A 13141-nucleotide genomic window follows, 5' to 3' on the forward strand; every position below is an offset into this window, starting at 1 on the left:
CTATAAATAGTAGAACAGACAAAGGACTGGACTGACTGCGTGCGCTCCAAAGACACCAGATACAAAAGGCAGCAGAGAAAGCTTGGCTGTATGAAAGGCCATAATTTCCAGGGGAAATTACATGTGAACACGACTCACAAGGCAAACTTTAACATTAAAAAAAACATTATGGGCGTTAGCGTTGGCTTTTGAGAGTGAATTTCCAATGGCAAGAGAGGTTACTTCGGTCTCTTGCCACTTTACCCACAAAACATTTGGCCAACCACCAAGCATTTCAAAAAACAAAGAAACCAAAGTGGCCTGGGACCCTGACTGGCCTGAGATTTTCTCCCAGTGGTGCCTACATACCCAAGCACTCATCTGATTGTCACGCTGTACACGTGTCCTGATCTCTGAAAGTGAGCTCTGTGGGTAATCTCCCCACCCCCAGTTATGATACAGTGCTGGGATTTGGCATTCATTAAGAAAACATCCACTCCTTATTTAATCTGGCTTCCACCAATTCCAGTGCTTCAGCATATGGCCTGTCATAGCCAATCAGTCAATGGCAGCCGGCCCCTACCACTTCAGCACATCTCAAATGCATATAAAGCATTCACCGCTTGCATCTCCATAAGGACAACATAGATAATAAGAGAAAATTGCAATATCTAAGGTGCTACCAAATTACATAATCTAAAAACAGTTTTTAAATCCCTGATTCAGCTGGGGTGAGATTCCCTTTCAGGACTCTACCATGCTGTTACTGTTGAATGATCTTTTGTGGCATTTGAACATGATCGAATCAGGGATAAAACACATAAAAACACGACATAGGCTACAATAGTCTGATTAATTAATCCTTGTGGCATAAAACGTAATAACTCTTCCTTCACGGCCATGAATAGCCCTGGAGAATTTTACATTTTGTGATTTACAATGTACGTGGCATAAAATTAACACTGTAATACAAAGAAACAAAATGATTAAATGGGACAATCCTGAAACAATATCAAGATCAAGGTACATTTTCTGTATTTGACTGATATAAAGAAAATTTTGTTATACAAATCTGTCACATATTTCAGATAGCAATAGGGTCCATCACAACACAATTACTGGCAACAAATGATGCAAGCCTTTTTGTTATTTAATGCTAATTCGGTGCTTCAATGCAGAGAGAATGGCTCAATGAAAAGTAACCAAGCAGTGCAAATACTGCACATACAGAGCAGTGAAAAGCATTTATCCCCTTCCTGATTTCCTCTATTATTGCATATTTGTCTCGCAGGATGGTTTCTGATCTTTAGACAAAATGTAATATTATACAATGGGAAATTAAGTGGTGTTGATGACTTTTGATGACTTCATTAAATAAATGAAATAATAATTTTAAAAATGTGTTTTTTGTTTACTCAGGTTTTCTTTGTCAAATATTACAAATGGGAAAGGCGGCAAATACTTTTTCACGGCACGGTACTAAGCTATAATTAATGTGCATGGGGAAATATATCACATCAATTGTGTGATTACTCCGAATTAAGCATTAAAATTAATTGTGATAAATTACCTTTTAATTTCCATAAATTCCCATAATTTTTGAGCAAGAAAATTGGGCACAAAATTAAGAACAGGCACATTATGCAAACAAAAATTGACCTCCTGCAAATATCTGGCTGTGTAACTGAATGAAATGCATAATACATGCTCTGTAGCCTCAGGTTGGACTGCCTAAAAACAGGCTCCATCCTCCATGCAAGACAGATGTGGTGTATTAACTAAATACAGGATCCGTTCTCTATCCCCAGTGGCGCTCTGAGCTCTGTGTCACCATGGCTTCTTCACAGGGATCAGAAGGCCAGTGCCTGTGGTAGCAAGGAGGTCATTGCAGCTTAGCGGAATTACAGCCTGATCTTCAGTCACACTTACGCACAGCAGACTTCACACCACTTATCACATGAGTCACCAAAGAGCCCAGGCCCAGACAGGAATGCTTTCTGTGGAAGCCTGAGAGACAATCTCGGTACAGACCCAGAACTTTCTCAGTGGACAACCGACAGGGAGTCCTAGCCCAGACAGGAACTTCCTGTAGATTCCTCAGAGACCGCCTGGTAATGTAAACAAGTAGTAAACAGGTAGCGCCAAGTGGGGGTCAAAGGGTTGGATGACACCTCAGCAATTATACTGTGTAGTCTGTAAGTATGTGAACGGAACTGGTTATTTTGTTCTGTACTCAAACACACTGAATTTGAAATGAAATGAATATGAGGTCCTATTTGAGTCAGTGAATCTGCAGCAGAAGTGGTTCTCTCTCAGTTCACTGTTTGTTAATGTAAACTTTTAGAGGGGAAAAAAAACAAACAACAAACGAGCTGGAAAAGCATGTTCAGATCATCCAGTCAAACCACTAAGCAATGATTTGTTCCAGGCTGTTTGATGGCAGGTTGAATATGCAAAACTTTTCTGTGAGCCGCATACTCTGAGCTTTACTTCCTATCAGATCTGCACTTTGAGTAAACCTCACAGTTTGCACTCTCCATGAGTGCCAGAACCCCATCCACATTCACCCCCACCAACTGCACCAAAACATCGCGTCCACCAGCTGAGCCAGAGCATCACCTTCCCCAGCACAACATCAACATTTGATCGATTTGATGGATGTGCTGTCAAGTTGAATGTTATATGTAGCAAATTTGGCAAAAAAGCGGAGTATACTGAAGAGGTGGAATAATTTGAATGGTTTAATTTGTTGAATAGTTTGTACATGTTCATTTGGATAGGATGCGACTACTTCCTGCTGCAGTGTTACAAGCTTTAAGTGCTAATTAGCTCAATTCTGTACTTTTAGTTGTATATCCGTATTTATGTACTTAGCATTATAAGTTGCATAAGAGCATCGGCTAAATGATTATAATGTAAGTGAATGTAAGCGCTGTGTGCATCTGGAGCTCTCTTCTCTGATTAAAGTGCTATTAAGGCTTGTCAAAGCTGAAAAGGAATTCAAATTCATGTATTCTGATGGCACTCAATCTTTACTGATATTATGGCAATGTTTTCCAATACACAGGTTTTCAAAATGTACTGTACGGTATGTAACTTCATTTCAGACAAAATGTGCGCACCACTCAGTTCAGAAGGGTGGGTTTCTGAGAAGCGTAACATATTATTTTCAGGAGAGCAGCATACACGCTGTGTCACTTGTACATACTGTGCTATACTAGAGTTGCTATATGTCTACCAGGTCTCCCTGATGGTGAAATGAGCTTACCTCAGCAATCAGTGCAGAATAGGTGCTGCACTGGCCATTTTCCTACACAGACTGACTGACCTCTTTCGACTGCACCTCGACTCCTCCATCCCAAGCCCTAAAACCTGATTATGTGTAAATTATTTTCCTGCTTTCTTGTTTTGTTTTTGTTTGTATAAAGGACTTTCGTGTTCAGTAGGGCAGTTGACATGTTGTCAATTGAGTCAACACTTCTTGTTCTTGCTGCATCTTTTGGGACAATACTTTCCCCCTCAAGGGAATTACTGGACTTCAATCTTTGCACTTGTGCTTGCATTGTAAGCTTCCCAAGGTAAGAGAGTCTGTTAACTGGCATAATGAAATGTAATGTAAAACCCCCCAAAGCATTTGACAGAAGTTTAAAAAGCAGATTTACTATTTTCAGGTAGAGGGAAGCCCTGGTGCAGAAATGAACTGAACCGATAATAGTGCCTGAATCCTTCACTGCAAATGCTCAGGGAGGACAGGCTGACATGCAGATGTGCTTAGCGTCCCTCGCTAAGCAGCCTGCTAGCATATGGCCATCTTCCCCTGGTCTTCTGTCAAATTACTTCTCTGCTTGCTGGTCTGTTGCCTGCCTGCTGGACCTCATCCAGTCTCCCTTCTTCCACAATCCCACAATTCCACAATCCCAACCTGCTTTCCCTCCTTAAATACTTTCTCACCTCTTTGTGGTTTCCTGTATGCATCATCTGAAAAAATAGATAAATAAACAATTCTTCTGCCTTCTGTTTTGCAAAACACTGACCTTTCTTTACTTTTTTCTCTCTAAAACTTCTTACACATTTATGAAAGGTTAAATATAGGCTGCTCTCTGAGGACACCCTATCCAGTCTGGTCTCAAGACTGGAAACCAGCATACCTGTGTACAATCTTCCTTTTCAACAGCACTGCAAAAACATTGGAAAACACTAAATTCCTCTGTCTAAGCCAGTGGGATTGAAATCGTCAGCCTCAAACAGGTTTTCTCAGCTACTTTCCATTCTCACATTCATTTAAATTCATTCATTATGTTTATCCGGAAGACCATTTTTCCAGAGTAATTGACTAATTAAATAGTCGCACTCTGTAGAAAAACTAAATTAAAGCTTAGAGCTCGTAATAGTATAGTAAAAAAAAAACACTAGCCTGTGAGTGATAAATAGTGAATAGTGTCCTTATTTACATGCACTCAGCTAAAATGACAAATGAGCTCTTGTTCTGTGCTCACCTCCTAATATTCTCTTTTTATGCAAAATCATGCAGATCTATTATTTTTGCCTCAGGCCTTTTCACCAGTTCCTGTGTACTTTTATTGCCACTGTTTCCTACTATTGTTATGTTCAAGAAACTCAACTCTCAACTTCTTGTCTTTCTCCTGTTCCTTTCTGGTCTGCCCATTACCACACATTTTTCTCAGAGCTCTGCACAGAAGTCAACCCATTATCTTAACCTGCTCAAATACACAGAACATTTTCCCAAAGCTTCAAATAATATTCAATTATTAAATTAAATTTATATTAAAACTATAGACCCAGTGGTCATATCATGAGAACTGAAGTTTAAAGGTTGCAGAATTGTTCATCAAATATAGTCTAGATTATTTTTGTGATTTTTGTTTGTTAAAGCATATCTCTTGTAGTCAACACCAGTCATTTGTTGATGAAACTAAATTCAAGACACATTCCCCAGACTGCAGTCAAGCTCTTTGTAAAATCTGAAGATGATTCAACAAAGAATTAATTAACTAGAAGGACTTTAGTGGATGGAGACAGGCTGTACCCTAAGTAGGTGCATGATGTCATCACAGTACAAAGAAAGCCAGGGGGTAACTCATGGTAGTCTCCAAAATATTAGCCAAAAAACAAATAAAAATCTATAAAAGCATTTGTATTCTTATTAACTGTTACAGCAGAGCTGGTTTATAAATGAATGAACACAGACCTATTGATTTAATCAGAACTATTTGTTTGCTGTACAACACCTCTTGCAGTGTGCACTGTTGGAAATCTTTGATGGAGGCCTTCAGAAATATTACAATAAAAAACCTCTGATGGCCATAAATAAAACTGTCTTGAAAAATATGAAAAGTCAACAAATGAAACCATTAATACAGTGATTTTTAATAAAATAACGTGCACATTCCTGGGGCTGATTGGTCAGGGCTAACAAATTCCTCAGGTTGATTGGACAGGGCAAGCACGTTGCTTCTGTAGATTGGACAGCTGCAGATACAAGATAAGTCCTGTTTCAGACACAGAGAATGGGGCTACAGTTTGATATCAACTCAGTCACTGCATCATCAATTCTCAGCCATTGTGACCTCAATCCGAGTTGTTGTATACCAACATATATAGGCCCGTTTAGCTGTCAGGAAAAAGAGTTCAGAGCCAAAGCAATTACGCTAAAACACATCGCGAGTGTTCACTGCATGCTCTGCAGCATCCTAGCTTTGCATGTCAGAGTAGAACATGAGAAACCCTTCCAAGTTTACCGGGAAAACCAAGAAAATTAACAGCACGTCTATGGAGGAAAGAAAAATACTGTATTTTTGTTTGGTGTGTATAACTGAGTTTGTGAGCTCTAGTTTTGTGCAAACTTCCATTAGACTGCTTAATTCAGTATTTTGTGCACTGGATGAATCAGATCAGCAAGCTTGTATTTACATATTATTATTATTATTATTATTATTATTATTATTGTTATTGTTATTATTATTATTATTATAACATTATATTCCGTTTAATTCTGTTGGCACGTACCTATGACTACACAGGTCATGAGGCAGAATAAATAGTTTTATTTAAATAGGAGGTATACAGGCAATGTGTCTTCAACTGGTGCAAGAGTCAATTGGAAGGGTAGTAATCTGAATGGGTAAAAGCAGGGTAGATGCACAAGTGAGTGTATCCATTTAGGAGAAGCCCCTATACAAAATCCTCCACCATGTAATCAATACTGAGGCAGGGAGGGAGAACAAGCTAGTTTCCTTTCCTTGATCAAACAGCAGCTTCGCAGGTCACATCAAAGTGGTACCTGCCACTGTACACTGTCACTAGTTTCTGAGTTCTGGCGTCCTTTGATCTTGTGAAAAGAAAAATACAGTGCGATGCGCCGAGGCAAAGAATAAAAATCCATTAACGTTCTTACATGGAAATCTGTGAACATGCAACCTGCTGAGCCATATATAATAGTATCACAGGCAAGTATGCTATCTAATGATCATTTAGAGGCATGTCAATGCTAGCAGTGCGGCAGCCATGGAGCATTCCATAACTGCCCCTTCAATCAATAGGAGGACTCCATAGGAACAATATGACATCATGGTGTTCTGATTTCTGATTTCAGTTGCATTGGCCAGCAACCCCGACAGGTATGCTGCAAAACTGGAATTAAAGATTAAATGAGAATAAAAAAGGCCCAGACAAACCATTGTAATAATATGAAAGATGACAAGATTATCAAAGAGGTAACCAATTTGCCTGAATAAAAACTGAATATAAACAGTGCATCTGCATCAGAATTGGCTGAACAACTAGAACACTAAATCCTGTTTGGGGTTGTCATGTCATCCAAGGTGTCCATGCCAGTTTCAGTCCATCTGAAGCACTGTTTCGATGATGTATATACACAGTGCAATCCCTGGACACTGACTCTGGCTCTGTACTCCAGCACATTGGATTAGAAATTAAACACCAAATACGAGGTTAAACTGCAGAATGTCAGGTTATTTACATGCACTATGGGTAAATCATGTAGGAATTTCAATTATTTTATACATAGTTTTCCCTTTTTGGGAACTACGAGTATCTGGAAAAATTATCATAATGATAAATAAAGTTGTTGTATTTAGTCCTTGGTTGCAGATCCTTTTCTAAAGTTTTTTTTCTTCTTATTTCTCAGCCTCATAGCTTTTTTCCCCTTGTTTTTCTTGATTTTCATTTGCACAATTCTGATCCTCATGTAGGCAAATGCCAATGGACTCCAAAGGCAATTAAAAGCCTTGAATCAAGACTAGATATGGAAAGCTCTCTTACACATGCACTAAGGAAGTAACTATACACACCTGACTAATCACAAACACCTGTGAAGCCATTTGTCCCAAACATTATGGTGCCATGAAATGGCAGGCTATGTATAAAAAGTGCCATTGTTTTTACCCTTTAATAAAAGCTGGGAATCTGCACTTTCACTTCATGTAGATTGTTTGATTACAAATCTAACATTATGAGCCAGCATACAGAGCCAGTTCAAGAAAAAATATGTCTTTGTCATAAAACACTATGGAGCTAATTGCATTTACAATGAGCCATTATTTATTGAAATTAATTTTACCAAAATAATTTACAGCAAGCAGTAATTGCAAAGAAATCACACAGAAATAAAATAATATGGCCTTGCAAAATCAAAAGTGCATACCCCCTCCCCTCTCAGCCCTTGAAGTGATTGTCTTTTCTTGAAAGCATGAACACAGAGTGCTACAGTAAGTGCCACTACACAGATTCATCACTTTACAAGAGTGGGCACTGTCAGACCATCGGATGTTTATTTAGTTTGATAATGTTATCACATAAGTTGTACGCCAATGTCACAACACATATTTTGTTCATTTGTTTTCTGCCAGTTCCATGCTACACTGTTTTAAAGGAACATTAGCTGAATCAGCACCATTTTGCTCGGCTTAGTCTAACATATTGTGACTTTTAACAAGCCAGATGGCCTTTATTTTTAGAGTCCTCTTTGTCAAGGAACACGGGAATCCTGAAAATCATTATCTTCATCATATGTTCATCCAGAGATAAGATGAGCCTATTACAGTACATTAAGAAAGCAGCTGAGGAGATTAGCTAATGCAAGATATAGCCAATATGGTCATAGTTGATGATTTAATAGTCGTTCAACAATACAGCACAATGTCATATATGTTTGGACTTGCATCATAAATTATGCTTTTTTTTTTTTTTATGAGGAAGAGACTTAAACATGACAAACACCAGATACTTGTCAACATTACTTCAGTACGAAACCAAAAGTTTTCATAAACAATGCATATGCCATCAAAAGCAAATTTATGCTTCCCAACTCATTTGTCTTTTCCATCAGCAGAACACAAGCACTGCTCTCTTGTTCGTAGTTCATATGTCTTTTTCGTTCACTCAGGTTTATTGGGCACAAAGTAGCCAATAGGTGCCTAGGACCAGAGAAGGAAAAATCTGTCAAGCAATTCATCATTATAAAATGGCTTTATATCATGACACAAACATATTTAATGCATTATTTACATGCATTTATTTTTGTAAATCAGCTGAAGATGCTACTCCAGTCCATGTCTATTTCCATCTCCAAGTGCCACATTTTCCAGCTGTCTTTCTGACGAGGCTAAGGGGCTGATCCCACCAAACGTCTTAGATGAAATGTCTTGGCTGTGCTGTTTGAACTCTTGTGCATGTGAAGTGTCCCGGCAGCAGAATGTTTGGGCCATCTGGAGCTTACAGCGCCGGACCAGCAGAATATGTGCAAGAGCATTACAATAATCCCCCCATTCCCCCACCCCCTACATACCCTTCCACGGCCAGAGTCAGATGAATGGTGCACACAGTACGCTCCCACTCCCAGAACTGCCACTGCACAAATATGTACCAGGGAGGTGAGGAATGTATATTTAAGAATAATATAAAACAGGAAATCAGTGTATGAAAAGGTGACCCTTACAAATCTCCATGCTTGCTAATAATGAATCACAAATCAGGCTCTGCATGAGTATCAGGTTAACTGCAAGTTCTCCGGCTCCCACAGACTACCACTTCAACCAACATGAATATGCATAATACAACCAGATCAGTCAGACCACTCAGATAACAATACACAAAGTCACTGGCTGTGCTGCCGCCACACCAAAATAAAGAAATAATTAGCATGGGACAGAATAGAAGGCTTTCATGGTAAATAAATAAATAAATAAATAAATAAATAAATACATAAAATTTCATTTTGAACCATAGATACAAAACATTGCATGGCATGTTTGTGTTTCTTGGAGGTTTGCATGTTTTGGGTAATCAGTTTGTAACTATGAACCATTTGTAGTGTATTCCTGCCTTCACACCTTCTCTGCTAACCTAACAGAATTGTTCTACTGTAGGAAAGGCTAAACGTTGCTTAATGTGACAGAGGTAGACAGGGTCACCATTTGGAAGTAGCAAGGTATAGCAGTTGCCATAGCTTAGATTCATGGTCAAATAACGGAGCTTTCTTTCACACACTTATTATAATTAAGTGCAGGTTTTGGAAGTCAGTGCAGACACTCTAAAATTAAGTAAATGTCATGATAATGGACAAAGTCATTTTTCTGTAACTTCTCTTTTTTCTGCTTGAAAAACAGAATCCTCTGTCAACCCGACCTCTTCCGTGGGTCACTTTGAAACTCCGTTACTCAGTCATAATTTAGTCATGCTTTTGATAACATACAGTACAGCATCACCACATACAATTTTCACAAATATCACTTGTCAATCGTCTTTAACTGGGTGCATTTCATGTAACATACATTCGGTTTTGTCAAAATGAAGCCAGTGGTGGAAAACATAACTCTTGAGTGCAACATTTCTGTGACCGTGGGCCCACATGGATTTCTTCTGACATTTCTTAACATTTCAATTCATTTACAATGAAAGAGCAAGGAACTTCACAAATGTCAGAACTGATAACTGGATGTGAATGTCATCATCTTGCTTTGGAAATATAAACAACACATGACTGAAAAATCAGCAGAAGTCCAGAACATAAAAATAGACTGGTGTTTTTTAGCACTTGTTTTTCGACACTCGTAAGTTGTCGAACAAGAAATCACTTGAGATGTAATAACTGCGGTCGCTGATGTATGAAGCGCAAGTATGCATGACTTCAGTCTTTGTAGCACTGTTACAGACCTACATACGTCACTGCGGATTGTAAACCTACTAAGGTACAGCATCATATCACCCACCCTTTCCAGGACCCAGTGATCACCTGTGTCACAACACATGATGCTCAATGAACACTGAACATTAAACAACATGGTTTCCTGAGGAAAACCAAGGCTGGGATTCTGTCAACATTTGTCCTTTATTTTGACTAACAATTAAAAGCAAGAATTATCACTTTTTCTTCACAAACTGCATTTGATTGTGATGGAGAATGCACTAAATACCAATGCAGAAATTTCTGTGAAAATATTGACGTGCAGAGACAACAACAACAGACCCTCTCAAGAGGAATAATACCCTCAGCTTGGTCAATACTTCCCTCCAAGTCTGTTGCCCAGATTACTGAAATACTCATCTCTCTAGTCAATTCTGTAATGCATTCACATTCACATTTTACTTCCAATGTCAAAACCAGTATGTTTTTTTCTACTATCCTCAGCTTTTAACTTGGCAGGACAATTCTGGATTTATGTATAAGAATTATAATGGCTGTAAGTTGACAACCATGATGGTCATTCACAACAGCTTTCATTTTAATAGGCATGTCATTATTGCCTGTGTTTTTTTTTTTCCGTGCTTCACAATGTTCGCCTCATGCGTGATGATCCCACAAAATAAGCGGTTGCTTGTTAAGTGCTGAATTGGGCATGCTTGATGTGCATATAATAACACTCATGTCTTTTCCACATTACCCCTGGTTCTTGTGTTAAATAAACAGCTTTTGTCACATCGATTCGTTCATATTTGTCATGCTGTAAATTTACATGCTGCTCTTCAGACGTCTTTTGGTTTTAGTTTGAGGGCGCACTCACCGTCTGTTAACACCAATCATCCATTATCATATTCTTAGAAATATTAATAAAAATACCAGTAAGAACAAGGAGAAAACGCTGATAGAAATACGACAGAATGGTAACTGGTAAATGATAATGATAACCAGGTAACTGTCAGTCATGGTATTGGGTGGACGTTCTGCGCACCTTTTTTACGTGTGCATAATTGCATTTCCTTTAAATCAACAGTGGATTGCTACAAAAAATATGTATAAACCACCTGGCTCTCAGCATATGAACCAGAGAACAGCAACAAAGAAGTAAAATACTTTTTTTAGCGTTTACTAAAATCTAAAGCAGATCCTAAATCTGTAGTAACGAACTCATATTACAGAGTAGTTAGTTGTTAGTACCATTTAGAATTTTATGCCAAACATGCAACATCATGTTTGATTTCTTGTGGCTGTGAAACAGCGTGGAAAGAATTTCCTTTCAGCAGAAAGGCTGGCTAGTACAATGCATAGCGCAAGGTATTGGAACAGCTTCCAAGACAGCTGCAATTTGAAATAAAAGAACGTTTGGAAATTCGTGCCATCTCATTTATTCATTTTCATTTTTTGCTGCTAGTATAGCCAATTGTTGCAGGTTTCCTAATTTCACAGTATGTATGAGTCTGTCTACGACTTCCGAGACAAATCTATGGTTGTTGCACATCTATTTCACTGTTCTTGTTATTTAAAAAAATATATTATTTATCATTTTCATTATGTGGACCGTCAAAATAGGGGAGAGAGAGGTACAAGCAGATATCCCCTTATAAGTCGACAGATTCCAAAATAAATGCAAACACAAGAGAAATGGAAAGATCTCAACTGAATTTTTCTTAGGACAAAAACATGCTCTCTCTCTCTCTCTCTCTCTCTCTCTCTCTCTCAATCAGTGGTGATAGTGGTGAATGTTTCCAACAGGAGTGCACCATTCTCTATTTGCTTAATTTTAACGCTGAATTACCGTGCCTGATGTTCTCTAGCTGAACCCTAACGTGAACTGCTGCACTTGCTTCACTGCAACATTAGCTGGCAGGGAGAGGAAGTGCTAACAGGGCCTTCTGTCCATCAACAGGGGGTCTGCTCTCACTCTGTCCCCTGGCAAGATGTAAGTAGCTCATTCTACGCAGTATTCCACTGTAACAATTCCATTTCACAAGTATAATCATCAGCCAGAGCTGAGGGCCACATCATTAAATGCATAAACCTGAGCATGAGCAATTCTTCTGCCTGAGAATCATTTCATTTAAGCCTTATTGCAGGTTCATACTTCAAAACGGTGTTTTGTTTTGTTCACCATTTATACTGAATGCAGAATGCATGTATTTTAAAGGTTTACTGCCCTCCCCCCCGCCCCATTTACCCCCAAATTTGGAATGCTTAATTAGAACATCTATGAGATCTACTTTCCTCATTTTGGAAGAGCGCAGGCAAGTGCATTTTCTCAGGCACAGGAATGATTAATTGTACCCTGTCTTCCACAATGCATCTCATAAATGAATACAAAATGGGTGGGGAGTACATCAAAATAATCCTAAATTAAATTTGAAAATGAAAAATACAAACTGCTCGATAAGTGCCTGTTTTTAAGATTGTCACACAGAATAACATCCAGTACCACATCACTTCCATTTTCTATTGACTGTGCATTACACATTGCCCAAACTGAACAAAATGTATTTCATGTTTTATCTAGGTTTTCTGTTCCTTTCTATTTCCCAAATTGTGTCCCATTCTATAATTATGCTGTCTCTGATGATCGGGTTAAATCATTGTGGCCTTGTTGGGAAAGTTAAATGCTGAGAAGTTACCGAATGTTAACTGTGGGCTATTTTCCCTGCCAAGTTGAGTTTGCTGTGCTTAGCGCCTGGGATGAGGGTAAGTGCCGATATTAGTGACCTGCATTAGTGACGGAACCATGCAGCTGTGGCATAATGCAGCACATTAGGGGCCTACCTGGACACGACAAGCGGCAGAATGAGCATTTTCAGCATCCTCATGAGCAGCTCTCCTGGGAACTGGAAATACTTCACCTCCTGAGGAGAATAAGGAAACAGAGGCAACGTGTGAGAGACAGATGGGTGGAGGGCTCCATACCTATAGAGCAGAGGG

The 13141-nt window shown here is 38.8% G+C and overlaps 1 protein-coding gene across 1 annotated transcript in view; it reads right to left on the minus strand.

The window, feature by feature from the left end:
- Positions 1-13141, minus strand: part of slc1a7a (solute carrier family 1 member 7a) — a 33908-nt gene that overhangs the window by 14629 nt on the left and 6138 nt on the right. The window contains exon 2 of the mRNA XM_035423401.1: positions 12986-13065. Coding sequence (XP_035279292.1) covers positions 12986-13065 — 80 coding nt within the window. The remainder of the gene's footprint in view (positions 1-12985; positions 13066-13141) is intronic.

This window comes from Anguilla anguilla, chromosome 6, assembly GCF_013347855.1.
Source record: "Anguilla anguilla isolate fAngAng1 chromosome 6, fAngAng1.pri, whole genome shotgun sequence".
In the NCBI taxonomy this organism is placed as follows: domain Eukaryota; kingdom Metazoa; phylum Chordata; class Actinopteri; order Anguilliformes; family Anguillidae; genus Anguilla; species Anguilla anguilla.